This window comes from Aplidium turbinatum, chromosome 3 (assembly GCF_918807975.1).
Source record: "Aplidium turbinatum chromosome 3, kaAplTurb1.1, whole genome shotgun sequence".
Classification (NCBI taxonomy): Eukaryota; Metazoa; Chordata; class Ascidiacea; order Aplousobranchia; family Polyclinidae; genus Aplidium; species Aplidium turbinatum.
Genome location: NC_137474.1, coordinates 6,879,669 through 6,904,621, shown reverse-complemented (window position 1 = coordinate 6,904,621; position 24,953 = coordinate 6,879,669). Strand labels below are relative to the sequence as shown.

Below are 24,953 nucleotides of genomic sequence, written 5' to 3'. Positions count from 1 at the left end.
CCAATTGTTCATCATTTTGGCAACAAAGTGAACGAAATAATCTGTCGTTGAGAGCATGCGCTTTTATCTTGTTGACGCATTTTATCACAATATTCAGTGATTCATGCAGTTGAGGACTGAGATTACGGGCAACAAAATGCTGACGGTGAATTACACAATGTCAGGAATTTATCTTTTCATCAGTGCAATGAACCCTCGATGCTATCCAACCATTGCCGGAGCATCATCAGTTGTGCATGTAGAATATTCTTCAGTGGAATCCCCTTCTCTTTGTAGAAGTTTTTCACTGCATTAAAGATGCTTGATGCCCGAATATGTGTAGGAAGACTGAGCGCAAAAATCATTTCGTTTTGTTCTCATATTATGAACAAAACGCACATATCCAAGCAGCAGCAGCAACGATACATTGCTGTCGGTCAAGGTAGATTCATCTATTTGCAGTAAATGGTTTGCGCGTTGGACTGTTATTGGTGGTTGATAAATTCGCCCCCTTCGAGTGTTTTCGCCCCTTGATCGCCCCTTTTGATTTTTTCGCCCCCTTGGCGCTCGAAATCGCCCCCAGGGGGGCGATTTCGCCCACTTTGAGAAACGCTGAGTTAGAATATTCCTAAAGATCTTAACCAGTGTTTCTCAACCTTTTTTGGCCCAACGCCCCCTTCATGAACTGGCAAAATTTTACCGCCCCCCCCCCCAACAAAAACGATTAATTACGAAAAGCGAAAATAAAACAGTTAATACTACAAAAAGTTCTCAATGCCAAGCAAAAAGCCAAGCAGAGCTATATAATTACATCAAATATTGGCTATAGTTACCAGTCTCTAAAACCCTTACAGCCTGTTTTACCCTAAAAGGGAATCATCAGAAGGTCCTTATTCTAATAGAAATATTAAAATAAGGACCTTTTGATGATCCCCCTTTTAGGGTGAAACAGGCTGTAAAGGTTTTAAAGACTGGTAACTATATTTGATGAAAAGCAAATATATATTTGCGAGCATGAAAACACTATAGGCCTACTGATAGTCTGGTGTGAACCTTGGGCTTGGTGAGAAAGTGCCAGTTTCTTCACATCCGGTGTAAAGCCAGTGAGAAACATTCCAAGATCACCTCTTATGGATATGTTAAGTGGGTTTTGCTGTTTGGTATGTAGCAGAACAACACAGCTGAATCCCTTTTCCACCAAATGCTACCACGACGATACCAGCTCTTTGACGAAATCGTTACGCTGGGCGGTAGATGGGTTAAACCAGAATGCCCATTAATAATCAAAACGCCCCCCTTAAGCCGAGGTAATCGTACCGCCCCCTGCAAAATCAAAACGCCCCCTGGGGGGCGGTACCGCCCCCGTTGAGAACCACTGATCTAAACAAACCTGCTTTAACCAACTGATCGGTGAACCACTTTTATACCAGGCTACGACTACGTATAATCTCTAATAGTCACAGCAACAGTTCATAGTTGTGTCTCAAAGTTTTTAAGCTGACTTTCTGATGTAGGCTAGATTGATTTTGGTAGTTAGCAAGGTTTTAATTTTTCTATTATTGCCATCAACTTTCTGGCATGATTGCTGAAAATAATGAAAAGTTAAGACACAAGTCTAAACTACGCACCCTACATTTAGAAATAAGCTAGATACAAAGCAGATAAATACAAGAATGGTTTTGAAGATAGGCCTATTGACTTTTCAGCGTAAGAAGAGATCTTGACAGTAAAGTCAACAATAGATCCGGTCTCGTCTGTAAAGGTAACTTTTCTAGCTTGAATGACGCTCCTTTAGTTTATATGTTTCAGTTTACGTTAGAAAGGAAACTAATAAGGAATTGAACCAAATAAGTCGAGTTCTCAACTATCTTGAATGAAATGTGAAAATAAGTTAAGCTTGCACATATGACTACCGAACATAAGTTCAAAGCTGTTTTGAATTTGACGCATTTCAAAAATATAAGCTAGAAATTAAGCTAGGAATTTCCTAAATGTAAACTATCACTTATTTCCTAATTTGGCGCGTATTTTATAGGCTATCAGTTTACTTCATAGAATTGAGAAGCTCTATTTCAGTTAGGTAGGCTACCTCTTAATCAGTTCATTGCGCATGAATGTAAGGTTATTTTTCTTGATTCAAGCCATTGTCACACGTATCATGGTAATGTTTTGACTTTTACAGTTTCCTTAAATTCTGCACTTCAGCATTGTTAAGTTTAAAACTGCTTCGCTTATTTCTAACTTTAACGCAGTGAAGTACATGAGGTGGTAAGTTTGTTTACTATACAGGAAAACGTAAGGTTGTTGCAACAAACAATACATAGGCTATGGTGGTTTTTATCCGAAAGTTATTCTTTCTTCTCTTTTGATTTTGTTTGGAAGAAAAATGAGAAAAAGAAGTAAAATCCTTACTCATGTCAAAATATCACGGAAGAGGCTTTATATGTTTACAGAGGTAAGTTTTACAAGTAGAAAATTAATATGATGGCCTCGACAAAGCTCATATGACCTGACATGGTTATTTTTTACTGAAATAACAGACTATAGCCTCCAGCATGGTTATTATTGGCGAGACAGACACTGAGACAGCTTGCTTGGTAAAGTTTTTTCTTGTTTTGACTGGTAGCTAAATTGGAAGGCCACGTCACTACACCAAAACTGTTTACTGCTCTGTTCATCACTTAAATCTAGGCTACCTGCCTGTAGTTATCTAGTCTCGTTTATTAGCTCACATCTCAAAAACGTAAAAAGAATTTGAAAACGTTATCTTAGTCGTTTTGTATGCACTTGTCTTGATAACTTTGATTACGTTTTGTGCAATTTTATGCTTAATATTGCTCCTTGTTGAAGACATGCACTTTTAATGGCTTTATATGCGACTATTAGCCTACTATGAAATCAGTGCAAGATTTCTGTAGCAGTAGAATTTAAACTTTTGAATTAAAATTGAAGTTACGGATAAAACAAGGGAATTCATATTTGGTTATAATAAGTCTTGGTTCAATTAGCTTTCAGTCTTTCTGAGTAATATACAAATACCTGTGGGCACTCTAACTTAGATTATTACATGTTGCTTTGGTGCCTCGACTGTGTTACTTAGGTTCCATATGGACAGATGCGGAAACTATCTCGATGGAATTGTTTGACTATGTTGGTAGAGGTGTGGCCTAATTGTGAATGTGTTTTGTGGTCTGTATGCTGCTTAAGTACAATGTACCGTGTTAGTAAAGTTTTCTGAAATAAACTTGATTGGTTGATTGACTATTTGTTGCAGATCTTTATCTTCATATTGGTTGTTTTGCTCGGATTACTCGGAATTCTTCACCTCATTGAGTCAGCAAGAATCCTTGCGGCCCAAAAACAATACAAGGACCTGATAGAAGACAATGACAGCACTTTATTGAACTATATCTCGACTCCTATTGCTATTTATTTGGATGGAAAATGTAAAATTTTACCAAAATCAATTCAGTATGAAGTTTATCCTCTATTGACTAATGAAATCTGCTACTGTGGCTTTGATGCTGTAGATTTAGGGCCACATCTTTTGTTTCTCAGTAAACAAAATGAATTTTTTCGTTCTTATCAATCGTGTGCAATTGTTCAAAAAACTTGTATCTATGTAGGGATCATTGATATCACATTAACTTTTCTTTGGATAAGTTTTTACATAATTTTGAAAAAATCTAAACTAAAATCTAAAAAAGCCATAAATCCGCTATTAATTGCATAAGCTTTGCACTTGCCGATTTACCATCCATCAATCATGCAATATTTCCAAGTTGGAGGAATTGAAAAAAGCAATATGTTTTGCTTAAGCATTTATTATGTGTTAGTTTATTTGTGCGTAAAGTACCAACATCCTAGCCAGCAAACCAATCAATTGTTACATTGATTCTGCAGACGTTGAATCAATGTAAAAAGTGATTGATTTGCTGGCTGGGATGTTTTTTTTGAGTGTAAAGCTAAGTCAGACAATCAGTTCTGTTTTGCATGACCGAGGTGCTGGCTGGGTACACAGTAGATCTATGCAAAGTTACTACAATCACACGTGCAGTTATGAAGTATGGTTCGTTTTAGGTACTTCTGCAAGTATGGGTCGTGCAGGGCTGTTGAGAGAAAAAGTTGGGCCCGGTACCAATGAAAACTTCGGGACCACAAATTAAGACATTTCTAAGAAAAACTTACAATATTCAAAAAGTACGCGGTAGTATTTTCAAGTTCTCGAATCCCTTGGAAAGAATACGAGCTCCTAAAATCATTCCGGCCCGGGTCCAAAAACCTCCTAGACCCCCTGGACCCCATGCCAACACTACTGTTGTTGTGTATAGCCATTACAATCCATAACTGACGGATTTCGTTGTCTGGGTAGCGACTCTTGTAGTTGACAATGCATTTTTTATGTACCACATTGCCAGAGTCACTGCAACCTACGCTTTTAGACAGACGCAGGAAATGATTGTATTCGTAGTTGCGCATTGCATTCAGGCAGCGTTCTGTATCACGTTCCTCACTTACATTTTCTGCGTTTCTTTGCATGGAGGATTTTTTGTTTCTTTTATGATTTTTTTGTTTCTGTTTCGTTTCTTTGCTTTGCTATCAGTGGTGCCGAAGTTAGTTGAAGATTGGGGGGAGGGGGATAAATCAACATTTTATCAACTTTTAGAAGATTTGGAATATATCCCCCCCTTACTCCGGCACCACTGTTTTCTATATATATTGGGTTGTTTTAGTAGTTTGAAGTGACTAAGTAGCCTAAAATAAAGGTCCGTTCGTTGTTCTACTTTGTACTAAATATTATGTTTAACATATCCAAAGCCCGTTTGTCTAAACTTCTATATCTTTTTATATGTCTGTGAAACACAACAGTGGTATTAAAATATTTTCTGTTATTTTCGATATTGTGCTGGTACGGATCTGACCATACGTGTAATCCTGAAATTTTATGTCATAATACTTCAAGAGTTCAGTGGCGTGCGGTGACCATTTTTTGATTATTTATTAAGCTAACCTTTTTCAGCAAGCTCCAATCACACAGCTACGTGGTTTGCAGTTTTCAAAAAAATAATTCTGACCAGAGAAAAATATAAAAAAATATGATTTTATATTGCATGAAAACAAAGCCAATGTGCATTATAACCTTTGTCATGAAGATCGCAAATGGACTATAATGAACTGATTTCATCACAAAATCATAGCCATGACGCACGTTTTAACCAGCTCAATATAAATCTTATCAAAAATTTTCAGACTGCAACTCGAATTCAAACTTTCAAAAGATCATCTTCGATCAAGCATGACGTCAATACGTAGCACATTGCAATAAAATTGACTATGTAACAGTTGAAATTGTTCGAACAATAGCATATGCCTCTGCCACTTTTGGCTAAACGGTTGTCCCGCGTCGTCTTTTTTCACATGTACGAAGGTCATAAAATTGTGCTGGTAATCGATATACCGTATGGTTTCCAAGCTTCCATTTGGTGAACAAATATTCCAAATCGTCTACTCTAGAACAAATGTTAAAACGACACAAAAAAGTAGAAACGTTACTGGTGTGGTTTATTGTAGGCTTGTAACATTTGGACACAGCTCGGCGGTTTGATTGATTGATTGATTGATTTTATTTCGTTGTAGGTAAATATAATACAATAAATACAGCAATAAAAAAGGAATTTCCAGCAACGGGAATCTGCGAAGAGACCATGGGTCTTCGAGTCAAGCAGATACCCCAGATTCTAATAGAAGTTCTAAAATTGCGATAAGAATAATTCAATAACGAAAATTGAGACAAGGTGTTAGAAGATGGTCACAGAGAAATATATTTAGTAGTCTATCGGTAGCATAAAGGTAATACAAAATTAATCGTGCTAATATTTGGCGATGAGTGAATATTTGTGTTGTTTTTTAAAAGAATAAAATGACAATTTACGCAAGCTCGTTGGTAAGGAGTTCCAGACTTTCACTCCGGCATATTTAATCCTGCGCTGGAGTCGAGCGGTGTATTTGATCGTTCTCATTTGCTTATATTGCTCAAAATAAATACATCCAAAGCTGGCCCAGTGACTCTATTTGTGATGCAAATATTGTTTTTTAGCGTTTTCTCTATACCGGTACATCTTCGTCAGTTTCTTTCCTAACTTGTTTAAACCGGGTCATTCGTCACGTAAAATCACCTTGTCACACACATATTACCAACTCTTTTTTAACTTAGTTTTTTTTTTCGGCAACATATCATAATTCCAAGTGTCATAACTCTTCGTATGATATGCTTTATATCTGCATGCAGATATAAAGCATATCATGCGGATATAAAACATATACACATGCAGATATAAGGCCTACGCAGGGATTTATAACGGACTGGGGCCATGAAATTCAATTTAATATTTTTTGACAAAAAGCATCAATTTAATATCTTATAGCCTGCGCAAGTATTGGGAAGGGAGGTGGTCATATGGCCCAATCCCCCTCCCAGGGTACGCTACTGCTGTCTGCGTGTATCGCTAAAGTTAAAGTTCTTTACAGCGTACCAACGCTTTTCAGTAAAATTGTTGACACGTTTTTCTAAATAGTGTATTCAAATTGAAGGGTTCTAATGTTGTAGTCTGAATGTTTGCTATAAGGCTACACCATAATGTCAGCTTGGTTATAAGCGAAAACGTGAGACTCAACAGTTGAATGCTGTTTGTTTTTGCTCAGTTTGTTATTGTCATTGCTTTTACTGCTTGTTTCCTGGACGGGAAGCCAACGAATCGGAGAAGTTTGTTTCATCTCCAGGCCTACAGAATCATTTTGTGTCCGTTTCACACGACGATTTACTTTTTTCGTCCTTGGCAAAGGAACAGGCACTGATGGAGCCCCAATGACAAATACCAAGCCATCATCACTCGCGTTTGAAAATGCACTATCCAATCGATCGTGATGGTGAATTTGGTCTTCCACCTTGGGTACTTTTCTTGAATGGAGTCTCCGAACTACTTTTTTTTGAGTATTTGTTTTAAATTTTGAAACGCTTGCTTTGGATTTGTGTCTTCGACGGTGCTTCTTAAGATCTCGTTTGGAAATTGAGTCTCTGGAAGGATGGCGACGGACGGTATGCCTTGAATCAGCTGGTGTTGCCTTCAACAAAAATATAGTTGAAAAATTAAAAAAAGTATTTAAAAGTCGTTTTAAGGCATTTTTTCATCACAATAAGTGCTGTTCTGTATAAAATGACGACCTCCGGCTGTTAGAATGTCAGTCATTAGCCTACCATGGATTGACATCAAAGGTCATTTTGATGTGAAATGGGTAAGGAGCAAAGGCAAGGAAATGGTTGTCGTATAAGTTGGACAGCAGCATGTCATTGTAAACAATGTTTGCCAATGGAAATAAATTTAACTTCCTGAAGCAATAAAATAATAAAATAAAATGTAAGAAAACATAAAAATGGCACTCGTTGTGATATTTAACATAGCCTTGAAGAATCTATTTAAAAGTTAGCACGCCGTTTTAGACATTGGCCTAAACTAGCTATTTTAAGCTTGTGAATTACCTGTGTGATTTTGGCTGCTTTGGGTATATTGTCTCCGATGCTATGATTGTACGCTTGGTAAGAAAAGGTGCTCAGTTCAGTGGCTTGTTTATCGTGGGAACGGTTTTTGCTGAAATACAACGAATATTAAAACGCTTCAAATATATTTTATGATCATTCTTGTTTTATAGTCGATTGTAAAGTTCGGACAAAACATGGTAGTAGGCCATTCGCATGTAGTCTATAAAGTAATCTTTTGTCATTTCCTTTATGTTTTCCCAGCATACTTACTGATTTAAATCTTTTGTCTTCGTTCGTCTGGCAAGCAAACAGCAAACGGCAAACAAACATGTCAGCACCACAAGCAGACACAGTATGACAACAGCCAAAATTAACATCCACAAATTGAGTCTTGTTTGACAATACTCTCCAACGTACCACACGGAATACGTAGAAGAACACCTAGAAAACAAACAGTGACTTTGAATGAAACAAAGCGAACAAGCTTTATCATGACCCTAACAGTTTAAACTTTGCCCAAAGGACTGTGTATGATTCTCTTCAATTGATATGTTGGTCTTATCAGCTTCTTCTTCAGCTGATGAGGAACAAGAGATGCTTATGGAATTATTTTAAAGTCACAGCAGCTAGCCGGCGTATTAGTTTTATGATATTCAAGCTTTACACTTCCCATTTTCATTATTATTGTTTTTTTTTCTCGTCGAGGTTTGGAGGCAATGAAGCGCCAAATGGGTCAGTTATAAAACTTTTGACTTGCATTTGCAAGGGTCGCAATTTGATCCTCTCATCTCGTTTCATTATTATTAACTTTCATAGTGGACAGCGAACAAAAATACTTAATCGGGCTCCAATCTCTTTAGAGGTGACTGTCTATTATTCAGTTTGACAAGAGCTTGCCTCAGCGAGTGACATCGCTTTGTTGTTACGCCCTTATTGACCATTGACCTGGTCAATTGGTTCCTTAGTCGCTCTAGCCATTTCAGTGTCTCGACGGATTTCACAGGTTTTACGTCAGAAGAAAAAATGTCTAGCAAAACGGTCATACTGTAGGCCTAGCCTACATGCATTTATTTTAGTTTAGTCAGACAGCTAAACCGTTATTAGGGTTACCTAAACCGTTACCAGGGCTGTCGTAGTACATTAGGCTACCAAATTTGTGGAGCCGCAATTGAAACTTAAGGTTTTTATGGTGGACGAAAATTCTTTGTCTGCATTAGGAATATGGGACTGGTAGAAATAAAGGTAGACCTACTACCTCTCATAATATCTCAGTCTAGCCTTTTCCCAGTTTTGTTCCGTATGAAAACAGTTTCTATGCGTTTGAACATGCTGGGAATAGAGCATGCCCTTGAGCAACGTACTTCATGGTTGCTTTCAGCGACACCTAGTGTATGGAATAATTTGGAAAATATAGGACTGTAACAGACGGAAATGTTACACTGTTAATCTGAGTAAGCAACCCAAGCCTAGGTCAACGGTTCAATGTCTTTATATATGAGAATATGTTAAAAAACTGCCAGAATTAAGCTTCTAAAAAGGTTTTCCCACAGCGATAATAAAATTTCTCCCATTTTGTCACAAAATAATGATAGTTAATAATTAAAACCCAAAAGTGTACTAAAGAACTGGTTAAACTTCGACAACTGTGAAGACTTTTTATTAATGCTATTTTAGTATCCATTTTATTGTAGTTGCTTTAAAAGAAATTACGATTTGTTAACCTACTCTAATGTATAACATAATATGGTAATGACGACACAAGCATTAAGTTATTGTTATTCAGTTCGATCAACAACTGCCAAACCCTGTTTGCCAATCGATTCATTCTCTGAGATACTTACATGCATAAGGGAATTGAGTTGGGATCGTTCTGCTTGCAAATTCCATTGATTTTGCAATATTCTAATTTACACGGCGATGTGCAAGATATCGAAACACCAGCGATAGTTTCGATACAAGTGACGTGGCTGGCGTTGCAAGAAACAAAGTCAGGTTCTGTGCAAAGGCTTTTGCCTTCAAAATATAAGCTGGTTATGTTTACTTCAAAATTAAGTTAAAAAACTTAATGATTTAAACTTTTTTTTGCTAAAAGAAGTAGAGCATTTAGGCTGTAGCATTAATAACAGACTCTTCATAAACAGCAACAAGGTAAAAAAATAGAACCTGAAATTGTGGAACTGGAGAAGCTATTCTGAGCATACAAAATCTCTAGTTCCCTGTCGTATGTCGGTCTCAAGCACATCAGTTCAAGTTTTGTCGCTTCTATAGTTGATCTAGACTTTGACTATGTTTTGCACACATTGTATTATTTGTAATGTCCGCCCCGTTAGTTCGGTGGTTAAGTTTCGGACTCAAGATCATGCGGCACTGGTTCGACTCTCGGGGTGTGCCCTTGAGCAACGCATTTCAGGACGGCTCTTCATTCAGCGACATCTAGTCAATGGATTAATTCCCGGCAACGACATTTCAACCATCGAAAACTTCACTTTGTCAATCCCGGTAACCGGCCCTGCGTCTAAAGCCACTTCAAGTAATATGCGAAACTACCAGGAATAACCTCAGAGGATTTGTCAGTCCGAGGATAGATTCAAAACCAACCAAACCAATGTGATAACCTGAGTTAAAAAGTGAAACTGAGCTTTATTTTATAGTTTGGAGGCTGTAAATTTGCACCGCAAATGTTTTAAAGCTGCATTGTCGGACTAACCTTGTTCGTGGTTCGATTTTGTCCTTTTTAAAAGAGAGAAAACTTTAAAATTAAAATTTTCAATTGACACACTGTCAAATAACAGTTTAAGATGTCAAATAACAGTGTCTAACATCTTAAACTTACCTGTAAATTGAAAATTGTCTCCGGGAGTTTCAAATACATATCCTCCAGCTATTTCATTTCCACTTCCAGTAAAGTCATTGGAAACCCAAACTATATCTTCGAACAAAAAATATTTTTCTTTGTGGTAAGCTAGGTGTAATACCGAAAAGACACATTCATATATGGTAGGCTACTGAAGGCAAATACAGTAGGCAAAAACGGTAGGCAAATACGGTAGGCTACTGAAAAAAGCAATTGGTTACATGAGTAGGTGCTCACTGCCTACCTACAATCCCTCCTCGGTCTGCCTGAATCATACTTGCAATTGTTTCTTGTTCTTTTTTTGATTTATTGAGCGCGAGTTGGGATAAAAACCTGATTTTGTATAAACTTACAATGGCTTTAACACGACAACTTAAATCCGTGGTACACATTCATTTCTCTAGCTTGCTTTTTTCGATAATGAAATAAAACTCAACACACAATGGCAAATACTCTCCAGAAACCACGGCTCCCGGCACGCGGCAAATGCGACAATCAGAAATTAAACGTCTTGGTCAGAAGGCGCGCCACGTAACGTATAACAGTGAAAGAACGCAAATTCAACGTTGCTTAATTCAACCAACCAAGTTACAAATTTCATCACAATTTCAATTCTAATCAAGAGGGCAATCGACCCGCCGGAACATTGCGGCCCCTAATTATGGCACATAATTAAATAAAGGTTGAAGTAGAAGGGTCGATTCCCGACATGCAATACACAGAAAGTATGTACATTAAAACTACACAAAAACGGTGATTATCTTTTGATAGCAGTGCAAGGCACTTGGACACCCTGGCCACCAGTGGCGGCTCGTGGCCTTTGGTGATGGGGGTGCTGCAAATTGTGATGTTAAGTATGACGTCATAACGTAACACAAAGAGACGAGCGCCGAAGGCGCGAGCTTCCTAGGGGGGTCTGGGGGCATGCCCCCCCAGAAAATTTTGCACTTTTATATGCTCTAAAATGCCATTCCTGGTGTTTTCAGGACAAAAAATATAAATTTTGAGCAGTTGAAAATGTGGACTTTTAGAATGAAATAAAAAAATTGCTTTTTCTTAAAGGTTGGTGCAAAATAGGAAATCTGAAGTAATAGATGGGAACATTTTGCTCATAATATGAATATAATTTATTTTATTTTTCGTCATTAACGCGTCCGAGACCAAAACGACACTACTAACTACAATAGTCGATATAGGCCTACCAGCACGTTAATGAATGGGAAAAGGTGGCAAAACCTTGAAAGGTTTAAAACGTGCCTGAATAGAAAATCATGTAGTAGGCTATGTCTAGTTAGCACGGCCACAAAACCCAAAAAACAAAAAGTAAAAAATAAAACATAAACAAGCACAAATGTAGTAATGAATGACATCGTAATGAAAAGTGTTGAGGATTGAATTTGTCAGTTCCAATATTGATGTGGATGAGCACTAAGCAGTAATCATAATAATAATAAGATGGAGAAAGAAAACCGGACATAAAAGAAACCCATCCTCAGGCAAAAGCTCGTTTCGATGTGGCCCAGGAGAGCAGGTGTTGAGCTCTTTATATGGTCAGACTGCACACCACACAGTAGCCTAAGACGATTGAAGTTTGAGATCCAGTTTAAGTTATTGTTTCTTGTCCTGGGAATGGATGAGCTGGTAAATGATGATGTCCTGATGACGTTGATGAAGCTCTCATCTCCTGTGGTGTCGTGTCAGTTATGGAGTGTTGCGTTTGCTGTTAATATCTACAAACATAAAAGTACAGCACAAGCAGTCAACATTATTGTTAGGTAGGCCTAATCTTTTGTAAATTATTTTGGACTTCCACTAAAATCTTCACAAAAATGCAAGAAAGCCTTTCTACGTTGTCTTTCCATTGCGTGTCCATTTTGTTTGCTTAAATGTTGCTTTAGTTTGTGGACAAAAAGTGACTTTGTATCACTCTTTCTAATTGAAGAAGGAAATTCGTTCCATGTTTTTGCACCTGTGAATTCTATTGAATGCTGAGTTACAAGCGTTTTTGAGAAGTATGGAATGTTTAGAGAATCATTATCATGGTTCTTGTACAGTGTACACAGGTTGTGAACCTCTTTGACATATTTAAAACGGTTAGAGAAGCAATCTGGTAGTAAATTGTTGTAAAATTTAAACACGAAAACACCAATTTCCAGTTTGAACACAATTGCTCAATTGATATCGGGATCTTGCTACAACTATCATTGTTGGGACAAAAAATACGATGAATTCAAAGCAGACTTTTTCTCCTAATTTACAAGTAACAAGGAAGTGTCCAACAAGAGAGTGACAATCTAGCCTATACAATATACATTGGTTAAAATTATTTGCAGTATCATATATATAATATACATATAAGCACTGTTTTGTAAATAGTTACCAGTTTTAACAAATTAAATAGGCTATTAATAGGCGTAACCCGAAACATCAAAAGATTAATTAATCAGTATATACTTAACTTTAGAGGATGTCTTCTGAAGATTTGATGTGTGTCTGTGAATAAAAAAATACAAAACTGTTGCCATTGATTGTCCAGACATTTCTTTTCCCAAATTGGTGTTTTGCATCATTGACAAGTTGAACTCTCTGCTAAGTAGTGAGTTACTCAGTCAAGGCCATGGATGATCCAGCAAAGTTTTTCTTTTGCTGAAATACAATTTTATTATGATGGGTTATTTCATTACTATGAATAACAAATAAACAAAAGACACAAAGTTCCTACAGTGTATGCTGCACATGCACTATGCAGGCTATAACTAGGGTGGATACAACTTAGGTAAACAGTGGGATAAACTACAAAACATAAGTTACTTACAAATCAACTGCTCCATATCAACTGGAACCAAGCTTATTTATAGACAAAATCCATTCTTCTTGTTTTCTTTTGAGCAAAAAGGTAAATGACTTTGTGGTTAATGTCTGGGAGACAAAATTTTTTTTCTCCATTGAAATGACAGCAAGAGCATTTGGTGATTAGAGCCTTTCTTGATTGATGGTACTCCTCAGAAAAGTTTTGATTCTTTTTAACGTTGAAAAGCAGCGTTCAGGCTCTGCTATGGTCATAGGAATGGTCAGGAGGATTTTTACCAGTTTGGAAATTTCACTGAGAGCATCATTTAAATTACTTTTCTGAATAAATGTCAACAATTCAAATAACGCGGAATATTCATGCATGTCCGACCTGCTGAAGAATACTGCAAGTTCAGTTTCAAACTTTTCTTTTTCTATGATGATGGGATATGCTTTAACAGTTACTGCCACTTCATCTATGGGCAGTTTATTCTTAAAGCTATTGAAGCTTCTCTTGTTGAACAATTTTGCAGCTACTAATTGTTTGGTGAAGGAATATCTAGCCATTATGTCAACACATATGCAGTCACACACCTCCTTCGCTTCAGCCATAAGTGTTTTTGAAGAATTTTCACAGTACTTTTGAGTTTCTTATCACAGAAATTGCACTTTTGAAATTGCTTATATATTCATGTACTTTCAACACATCAATATCTCGAGATTGCATTTGGTTGAAAATCACTTCAACATGAGGCATTATTTGATGAAACAGCTGCAACCAACAGACCAATTTTTCGTTGGTAAGTTAATGCAAAATACCTGTTGCTTCTGAAATGGTATGATCAGTAGTTGATGTAGACTGTATTTCATCAAGGCAGAATTTTAAGGGTTCCAAATGTTCATGAACTTTATTAACTGTTCGTATATGAAAGTTCACATTGACAGCACCACGTTGCAGCCTCCCATGTCATAATCTATCCTTCTACCAGTCTACAGCTTGCTGCACAAGTAGACTAGCACTTATCAATCATCAACACACAGCCTGAAAATAACAATGCGATGTGGAATTAATGTAAATATGGCAGAGCCTGCTCAGCAAAATGCTGATAAAAAATCTAGCCAATTAAGAAGTTGCGTTATTCTTACAGTTACACCCCTAGATGTTTGAACTTACCACAAATCATGGTCTTCCAGTCAATTTTATCTTTGTCTTTTCATGCAGAGGCAACCGATTAAAGTTTATGCTTAGTAGATGCTTAACTGAATTATCCATTGATACTTACAGTCCAAAACTCTGTATCAAATTTTTTAAAAGGTTAAGTGCTGCTTTCTAAGGTACCCTTAGGGAAGCATTAAAAACATTATGCCTATCAAGAAGTTTTCAAATATCCAAAGCTCACAAATCTCAGTAACTACATCACCTCCTAATTAACATACAAGTCAAATACACTCTACCAGTAAGTTACCATATAACTATACCCTACTACCAAAACCATCTAGTTTTTCTTTTTCTAACGCTCAGCAAGACATGGCTAGCCTACCTGTTTTTCATTAGCCTAAAAGTAAACCGGAAAAATGACACATTCGAATTCAGCCGAGTCACTTTCAGAGTCCGCCACAACCTAGAACCAGCAAAGGTGTGAAACAGCAAAATGGTCTGCCAGCCCAGTGACTCAGCAAGTTTTAACAGAAAGCAAGTAAAGTAGCTGGGGATTTCCCATATGTCGTCATAAAAAAAGTAACATTCAGAGTTGGGCTGCAGCACAGACATCTTATTATAACGATGTCTATGGGCTGCAGCCCTTCAGAGTGTTTCCAATAAAAATTCAATAATAAAATAAGAAAATCAGTCAAGAAAGGAAAACGGAGCCAAAAAAACAAGAAAAAAGTAGGGATGGCATGGTTAATATGACACAGTAGCTAAAATTTAAATGTTTTTAAAGTTAGGACAAGTTTTTTCAGTTAAAATTTTAGGATTTGGATATAAAAAAAAGTTGAAAAAAAAACTTTTTCTTTCACAACTCAGGGGGGGCTGCAGCCCCGCAGCCCCTCCGCACGAGCCGCCACTGCTGGCCACAATGGCCTGGCGAATACTTACACGATTAACGATTAATATCTACGTTAGCTTCATGAGACACACATAGTAGCAAACAACTCAGACGCACTACACAGTACCTAACTAGCTACTTATAATGACGCAAATTACTGAGATCGCTTGCGAATACTTACACGGTTAGCATTTACATCATTTGCATGAAACACACAATAGCAAACAAATCAAATGCATTACACAGTAGGCCTAACTAACTAGCTACTTATAACGAGGCCGATGACTGAGATTGCTGTAGAGCATGCGTTACTAAGACATGTTGTTGAGTTACGCATATTGGAGTCCTGCGGATGACACATAGAAATACGCAGGTTAATAACAGATTTGCGCGGTACATATCTACAATACACTACAAATTTAAATGAAAGGCAAGGGTGGTACAGATGCCTCGACGACACCAGCTAACAACAGACCAGGGCGTGGCCGGGTCCTGAACGCAGTCAAGCATTCCCCACAGGAGCAACGCACGATATATCCCTTAGAACCAGGTCCACTTTGACCTCACCCGATGCCTCATCCACCACTGAGACTGCCACCCTGACGCGCCTGACAATCGGTTTTCCTTTTCTAATTTGGGGGATGATCTCATGGACTCTCCCCAGACGGTACCTTCCTCTCTTAGTTATATCTTCTGGAGAACCAACCACCACTAATTGGCCAGGCTGTAGGTTTTCCACCAAACTGGCCCACTTTTTTCTACCCTGCAGGGAAGGTAAATAGAAAGAGATCCATTTCTCCCAGAAACTGTGAGATAGAGCCAGGTTGTACCTATAGTCTCTCCGTAACTCATCTCGGTCATGAGGATTTCCTACTGATGAAAATGGGCTCAAGAATGGGTTAAGGAGGGCGGCTGGGGTGATAACAGTAGAATCCTTAGGGTCATCACAGACAGGGACTAAAGGTCTTTCGTTGACTATTCTTGTGGCACTACCAGTAAATGTAAGAAGTTCAACAAAGTTGGGTTTCCGTGATGAGTTCCCAATAACGTGGGAAAAGGCAATTTTGAATTGCTTGACCATTGCTTCCCAGGCCCCTCCCTGGGCCGGGGCATACGGAGGAATGAACTCCCAGTTAATTCCCTTTTTTCGCAAAGAAGTTTGAATTTCAGAAGACTCCAAAATTTCTGGTAGTCTTTTAGCTGCCGCTTGAAATGTGGTCCCGTTATCTGAGTACATGTTACGTATAGATCCACGCAAGTCTACAAATCTGGTAAATGCTAAAACAAATTCACTGTAAGATAGTGACGTCACAAGTTCCACATGGATTGCTCTACTCGCAAGACAGGTAAATAACAATCCCCATGCTTTCTTTTGGCTTCTTCCTTCCACAAACGTCATTGGACCAAAATAATCTACGCCACTGTTGAAGAAGGGTTTGTTATAGGCCGTGGTTCGTGGTAATGGTAGATCCGACATAAGCTGCCTGATAGGCTTTGCTTTCTCTAAGGCACATGGAGCGCAGTCATGCAAATAGTGTTTCACCGAGGAATTACCGTTTGCAATCCAAAAACGTTGACGAGTAGATAACAGTGTCTGTTGCACACCACAGTGATAGCTATCACAATGAGCGTCAAGGACAACTAGCCGTGTCAATGCGTGCCTCGAAGGCAAAATAAGAGGATGCTTCGCATCGACAGTTATTTCGGGAGACTTACTCAATCGACCTTCAATACGAAGTCTCCCCCGTGTGTCCACACAAGGACGATACTTTTTTAGAGAGCGCAACTCCTTCAGGCACTGTTTATCAGCGCCAGCTTCGCTCGAAGCAAGACGTTTTGTTACCACATCGATCGACTCCGGCAGGCCGTCACAACTTAACAAATCTCTATACACTACTTTTTGTACGTAAGAAACAACCCTATTTAAAGCGTCCTCAAGATAGGATGCATTTAACTTTGGTTTTACATACCCATGTTTCTTGCATTTGGATACAATGAACTCCGTGAAAGCTACAAGATAGGCGGCTCTTTTTTTCAACACGTACAAAGTAGGTGCGGTTTCGATCATCTTGCTAATGGAGCCAGCAGTTGCATTTTCATTTACCGTTATCGCCGGCGACAGTTCCATTTTACGAATAGCAGCATCTGCTCCATTCACCGTTGGGACCTCGCCCTCCTGCATGAGAAAAGATGGACCGCTCAACCACATCTCTCTGGAACCTGTTTTTGTGATGGCATTCGGTCTGGTTCCAACGTCTGCCGAGTTGAGATGTGTCGGACAAAAATGCCATTCTCTCACCTCTGACAAGAGTAAAATACGATTTAACCTACGAGTAACAAACTTGCATAATCGTAAATCAGGATTTCTGATCCACTGAAGGACAGTATTCGAGTCACACCAGAAATATTTTCTAAGATCAGGCAGGTGTAGTGCATTAGCTGCCTGGTTTAACAGTTCCGTAGTATTAAGCGCGGCTACAAGCTCCTTTCTGGCAATCGGCCATGCACTTTGATGCTTGAGGACAACCCTACTTTTGCCAAAAACGAAGGATACGCAAGGGACTCCATTACACAGCCTACGTATATACACAACGGAGGCAAAGGAGTGATTGGAGGCATCACTGAATCCATGTAACTGATATACGATATCATCGTCTGCACAACACGGCTCTGTGTTTACAAAATACCATCTAGGTATGGAAAATTCTTTTAGTAAATCTAATGAATGAATCCACGACTTCCACTCTTTTATGTAGCTTTGTGGCACTTCGGTGTCCCAATCGAGGCCTTCAATAGCCAAACGCTGCAGAATTAACTTAGCTTTAAGGAAGAATGGAGCGCCGAACCCTAGTGGATCGAAATTTTGGCCAAGTTGGCTTAACATTGAGCGACGTGTGTACTTCTCTAAAGGTTGGAGAGAGCACTTAATGAAGAATGAATCTGACTCGGTTTGCCACACACAACCTAGAGTTTTTGCTACTGGTAAGTCTGTGTCGTCTTTTTCGAGGTCGACATCGCGAAAGGAGGAAGCCAGCATCTCTTTTTTAAAGTCCGACAAAACATCCAACGCCCCTTTGTTGGCACTCCATTTCACCAAACTAAAGCCTCGGCTATCGAACAAGTCAATGGCTTGTTTAGCAATCTCACTGACCTCATCAAGGCTATTTCCAGAGAATATCAGATTGTCCATATACATATTTTTTCGAATGGCACGCAGGGTCAGGTCACTGGCTCCAGTGGGGTTTTGTTCAATCATCTTTTGAATGGCTAAGCAGGCGACGTATGGACTGCTTTTAATTCCCCAAGGGTGTACACAAAATCTAAACGGAATTACTTTGCCCTTTTCGATATCATTATTCTCAAACCACAGCAAACGGAACAAGTCGCGTTGTTCCATTGGTAATTGAATCTGGAAGAAGCACTTGGTTAGGTCTGCCATTAGGCCAAACTTTCCCAATCTAAAGCGAGCCAGAACTTGTGTTAAAGGGTTTAATATGTCTGGGCCCGACAAAATCACATCATTAACACACCTACCCTTAAACTCAGATTTGCCGTCATATACCACTCGCTTTTTTGCTTGGGATGTCACAAAATATGGTAAGTACCACACACATGCTGATGAGTCATCGTCTTTTACCGGCTCAATGTACTCACTGGACTGCATTTCAGTCATCGTTTCTACTAAGAATATTCGAACATCAAATTGCTTTAAAGCCTTTCGTCGTAAGCTCAGAACACGGTCAAAAGCCAAAGAGTAGTTATCCGGTAATTCAAAGTCGGTTTTTAAAGGTACGGGCATTTCAAATCTCCCATCTTCAACTTTCATTTGCGTCTCAACAAATTTTTGTGCTATGACATCATTGCGGGACAGTTCTATCGTTTCATCTGTTAGGGTTAAATCCTTTATTACATGTTTTAAACGACTGATTTCAATCTCCTGCGCATCAAAACTGTCAAGACTAAGTGACTCCTCAGCGACGTTACCATTAATGGCAACACGACGTACTTTAGAATCACCAGAGATCATAGAACCTCGACCTCCACTAGCCAGCCAGCCCAGTGGGGTTAAAATAGCATGGGGCTCTTCCCGAGTCATGCCAACACGTTCTTCTAATACTCGCATCAAGTAAGCATGGTCATTCCCGATTAGAATATCGACCGACATTTTGTTAGGTAACGAAATCAATTCAACATTATCGAAATGTGAAAACCTATTTAAGTCTTGATGCTGCGGCAATGTTTCGACATGGTCACTCCAAGGTGCATTTACCACTGCTTCCACATCACCATACAGTTCGTCAGTAACTAAGGATTGGATATTAAATTTAACCAGATCAGAGTGTATTTCTTGTTTGCCTGCTAGAGTGTCCATGCGGAAGGATACATTATCCGTGGCTTTTAGATACAATTCTTTAGCCAATCGGCTTGAAACAAATGTGAGCTGAGAGCCTGGGTCGTGTTGACAGTAAACCAGAGTGGTCTCTCCATTAGATGGGTTTATGACCCGCGCAGCCGTGACACGATTAAACACTGCCCTCTTATGAGCGATGCTTACGCTACGATTAGTGACGGCAGGTGCCGTTCTAAGATCATTGCCATTGCCCGATGTTCCTTGAGGATTCACATAGGCGTCGTGCAGTAAATAATAGTGCTTAAATCGGAAATGTTCGCCGCAGCGCCTACAATTACATGATTGGGTGCAGTTTTTTGCTTCGTGTCCTAGACGTAGGCAGTTTAGACAACGACCAGTCGTGGCGATGACATCTCGGCGTCGCGACGGCGTCAAGTTTAGGAACTCAGGACAATTGGGTAGTCTGTGACGCTCTTGCTTATTCCTACTCTCACAATAGATACAAAGTATGTCCTTCCTCGTACCCTCAAAAGAGCGGCTACCAAACGTTTCTTCTCGGCTCCCAGAACAAAAGCCAGACCCGCGACTGCTACCTTGGGTGACATTTCTGACAGGCTGTGCTGAGGTTTGACGAATACGCATAATGTGATTATCACTTGCCGACCGTTTTGTATCTTTTCTAGCAACGACTTCCTCCATTAAGCGTATGGCGAAGTCCGTAGAGCGACACGTCTCTTCGCAATTTACGAAATCCATTAGGCTTTGGAAGCTTGGTTCCTCGGTGCTACCATATTGCTCTTTCAGATAGTACAAAAAGTCTTTCTTCGCATATCCAGGTAATCGACCTGCTAAGTCTAGTACAAAACGTCCTTCTAGCTGATGACGCTGGTTATACGCTCTAGCGAAGAGGGTACACTGAGCCAGCTCGTCTTTGAATTCCTTTATTGAGGATGATGACATCCCAGATAATTTATTGCCATGCCGTATCCGCCGAATCTCCGGCTCCGCGAGAAATCCGCCTCTAACACCAAAGCGCTGGGACAAGCGATCCAGCGACATATCGATCCTTTCCTTTTCGCTCCAACCAGAAGTATCCGATGCTAAGTTTGAGATGGTTTGCGCGGCGCTACGTACGCAGGCTGCCTGTAGCAAAGTCAGCCGATTTCCCTCAAATGGGCAACTCTCCATTAGTGATTCAATACGGTTTTTAAAAAATATAAATGGCATGTTGTTGCCGTCATAGTTGATCAATGCGGCCCTGTCATAGAAAGTGCGACAATTATGATATTTATAGAACCAGTTTTGTTGATCCTCAGCACCTCTGTTTGCATTAAGCCCTGGCGGGGATGTCATAACATGTCTAGTTTCACGGCCATCATCTTTAACTAGTGGTGAATTACATCTCTCACCTTTAAGATCTTTCCTTACAGTTAAGGGGCATGTTTGTGACGGTTTCACAACCTTCTCTCTATAAAAATCACGTTGATAATCATAATGAGGTTCTCTTTCAGCGGCCCCATGGGTCCCCCCGGGCGGTTTTGCCAAAAAATTATCTTTAGTCCACGTTCTATACTTGTTTGTGAGGGCGTTTCCTGGAAAGAGCTTTCTTAGGGGAGTTTCTCTATGTGGCGGTTCCATTAAATTCTCCTGTTTAGCCTGGCTCTGTTTAGGTTGGGCATCTATGCTAGCGGCCCCATGAATGTCATGGGATCTCCCAGGCGGATTGATAATGTCAGCGTCCCACCTCTGGACCTTTTCTATCGCTGTAGGGATGTAGTCGGTGACTCCGAGACTACTGGCCGTAGGCCGTCGTTGCCCGCGCTCCGACCCTTGGTCCGATCCACATTGTGAAAACAAGTCAAGCTTACTTTGCCTTGCTCTCAGTTCGGCTGCCTTGATCTGCATTTCAATTTCGGCTCTGGCTTCGGCTTCCTCTGCTTTGGCTTTGTTCACCCGCATCTGTTTTTTCCACCGCAACTTTTCCATTTCGAGCCGGATTTCAATCTCTTCTTCTTTTGAACGGCGCGAGCGACTACTCGAGGCACTGGTGGTTGATTTTCCTTTTATTGTACCTAATTTTGTATCTACCTTGGAGATTTGCTTCTGTTTTATAGTACGTCTCAATTCCTCAATCTCTGACCTGACCTGTTCTGTAGCTTCAGATATCATAGTGCTATCCTTTAGTTTATTCGCAAGTTCTAACAGTTCTCCAAAGTTGCCCTCTAACTCCGCCATATCAACCAAGGCCCGCTCTAGCAACGCTTCATCATGTACCATGGGGAGACCTCTCCTTAATTCTCCAACCCCCTGCAGCACCTCTCTTTTTTTGTGTCTGACGTCCCTGAGCACAGCTTCTGCACTGGAATCAGCATGGGTAAGGCTGCCATGAACCCCCTGAGGATACACCTGCCCAACGCCCGGGTGTTCCGCCGCACCACCCCCAGACGCAGCGCCCCCTGTCCCACTGCCAACGGGAAGCGTACGAGACACCGGATGGCCACCGTCACCTTCCATTTATCAATTTAAGAAATTACACTACTGTATACTACAGCCTACACACAGTAATATCGACACACGTAACGTAATGGACAGCGTAACCAACATTAATTAGTAACTTACCGCTCTCTGAGTTACGGTGGAGCAAGCCTTTTGACAAACAATACAGTATTTTACACAAGTTATTATACACAATTAGGCTCCGGTACAATAGAGTTCCAGTTTACAACACAATTAAAGTACGGTTATATTAAAGTCCTTTCGTTGCAGGGATGTGCTGACCACCCCTTCAGAAGTCTTCCTTGGTTGAAATTTAAATTTGTTAGTCTTTAAGTTAGTCCTTTAGTTCTTGTTCTTTCAATTCTGTCAATTTTGTTAGTTCTTTTAATTCTTTTATTTCGTTATTTAGATACTTTATAGTTCTTTACTTCAGTTGTCCAATTATCAGGTTTTTATTTTTGGTTACATGAGTAGGTGCTCACTGCCTACCTACAATCCCTCCTCGGTCTGCCTGAATCATACTTGCAATTGTTTCTTGTTCTTTTTTTGATTTATTGAGCGCGAGTTGGGATAAAAACCTGATTTTGTATAAACTTACAATGGCTTTAACACGACAACTTAAATCCGTGGTACACATTCATTTCTCTAGCTTGCTTTTTTCGATAATGAAATGAAACTCAACACACAATGGCAAATACTCTCCAGAAACCACGGCTCCCGGCACGCGGCAAATGCGACAATCAGAAATTAAACGTCTTGGTCAGAAGGCGCGCCACGTAACGTATAACAGTGAAAGAACGCAAATTCAACGTTGCTTAATTCAACCAACCAAGTTACAAATTTCATCACAATTTCAATTCTAATCAAGAGGGCAATCGACCCGCCGGAACAGCAATGAAGACTTAAAAGTAGTTTGGCCTATAGCACATGTATTTAATTTGCACCACTGAACATTTCCTTAATGTCAAGAAAATTTGGAAACCAGTAACTTCGGAAGAAAAGTAGCTCTCCACTCCGAAAGAAATTGGATTATAGTCGAGTCTATGCGAAATTATATTTGATTGAAAGAATATCCTTTGAAAGAGTTTTAACTGAGTCCAAATTCAAACAGTTTGAGATAAGGTTACTTATGGATGTTTTAAATCATATTGGCTACGCGTAGAGTCAGTGATTTAAATGAGTCTGCTTGCTTTAGTGCTATTGTCTGTAGCCTGTTTTGATTCATGCGCTAATTGTAGCTGAACGGTTTGCTGAGTCAAAAGCGCGCTGCTCAGCCGTACACGCAGGAAATCAAACCATCAGTGCCTGATCAAGCTCATTTCTTTGCTCACGTGTTGGGTGTTCTTTGATTGAAGTATTTGCCAATAAATCAAGATTTGAAATATAAAGTTGATAAAACGTCAAGTTTTGCAGTAAAGTCATACCTTGGAAGTATGAGAGCAACGTGGCTGCATTACTTTATTCATGTCTTTCTTGCATCATCAATTATGTCGAGTAAATACTCATACATATTTCTTTTATATTTCGTACAATATGATCTTTTGACTTACTGGTGCCTTCATCACTGGTTTGTATCCATACATGTTGTTTAGTAAACGAACCCCCTGTTTCAATGCCAGCACGGACGTGAGTATAATCTCCAATAGTTTTCTTAATTCTGGAATCATCCACTGCTGAGTCACTGGTTAATGATGAGTAATCATACCGAACTTGATAGGTGACCTGTCATTTACAATTAGATTGTCTTAGGGAGTTTAGATGAAATAACATTTTAATCATCTACTCAGATTTCCAAATGATTAAAACCAGTGCAAATCAGTAAAAACAAGATATTGGACACGTTTTTCTACTCTCAAAATTCGTGAGAAACAAGAAGAGATTGGTGATGTGCGTTTCATCAAATCGATGACCAACAAGCAATGGCATAAATGAAAGAAGCAAGCACTATAACTGGACTCCTTTTCAGATAGGCCCATGCCGACAAAAAAAAAACAACTGAATAACAGTAGCCTACTGTATATAATATGCCAAAGAGTTGTTTATTTGTTTTTTTATTGTATTTATTGTGTAAGTGTTTGAAAATCTTACAATCTATTAAAATTTTAAATGTTATTCAAGTTATTTTTTGTCGACATATGTCATAAAAAGCTATTCGTTTCAAGAACTGTGTGACAACTGATCAACCACACATCATCTAGTTTCTCTTAGTTTTTCTTGGAAATCTGAACACAAAGAGGGTCGTTTGACAAATGAGACATAGACTAACGAGATTACGCAATTCAGAGCCGAAGATGTCACCACAGGGCAACAGGGTAACACTGGGCAAAAGGCTGGCCACAATAATACAGTAGGCTACAGCAAAATAAAGCACAGTTAAAAGAAAATGACAACTGCTACTTACAGATATCAAGTATTGTTGTGGGTTTGACACCTGTCAGAAGGTATTTCATTTTCTTGCTACTTAAAGTTGGCGGATAGCTAATTGCTAGGTATAAATATAAAACTTGATATAACTTTCGAGTAGTCTTGCATGGAGACTGAATCTTACCAAGAGCAAATCTTTGCTGTGTTGGGTAATAACATTTTCCAAGTTGATATAACCACGCAAACCTGCTCCGACTGCATAGTATTCCTTGGCCTAAATAAATTTATACAATTTTACTAAACTTTGAAAATTTCCCGTGAAGGTTAATAGTAAAAACCAGCTTCATATTCTATTGCGATGTTCATTCAAGATATACGCGCCGTATTAGAGTTAAGCTGCACTTCTTCGTCGTGTGAGCTGCTAGGGCCATGGGTTTATCGTTTTACCACCTCAGATTCACGATGTGCCCGGACTACATTGGAGCAGCCAGTCTTTAGGTTTCATCATCGAAGATGAACGAACCTTCCACCCCG

General features: G+C 39.4%; 1 protein-coding gene and 1 long non-coding RNA gene across 4 annotated transcripts; one reads left to right on the top strand and one right to left on the bottom strand.

The window, feature by feature from the left end:
- Positions 1-2,293: 2,293 nt before the first annotated feature.
- On the top strand, positions 2,294-4,873 carry LOC145766888 (uncharacterized). The gene is made up of 2 exons (XR_014288726.1): positions 2,294-2,434; positions 3,254-4,873. It is a non-coding gene; the product is annotated as an uncharacterized LOC145766888 (long non-coding RNA).
- A 48-nt stretch (positions 4,874-4,921) lies between these two features.
- Positions 4,922-24,739, bottom strand: LOC145766886 (uncharacterized). 3 transcript variants are annotated; one of them, XM_082578586.1, is made up of 8 exons: positions 14,335-14,456; positions 13,980-14,202; positions 13,186-13,554; positions 10,350-13,016; positions 9,358-9,529; positions 7,787-7,957; positions 7,517-7,625; positions 4,922-7,101 (listed from the first exon to the last, which is right to left on the bottom strand). In XM_082578586.1, coding segments are annotated over exons 5-8 (777 nt in total). In that variant the 5' UTR covers positions 9,360-9,529; positions 10,350-13,016; positions 13,186-13,554; positions 13,980-14,202; positions 14,335-14,456; the 3' UTR covers positions 4,922-6,606. The 3 variants fall into 3 exon arrangements, with proteins under 3 accessions (XP_082434712.1, XP_082434713.1, XP_082434714.1); XM_082578587.1 differs by having other exon boundaries at positions 13,186-13,473; XM_082578588.1 differs by lacking the exons at positions 13,186-13,554; positions 13,980-14,202; positions 14,335-14,456 and adding exons at positions 23,606-23,777; positions 24,604-24,739 and having other exon boundaries at positions 10,350-10,445.
- Positions 24,740-24,953: the final 214 nt, after the last annotated feature.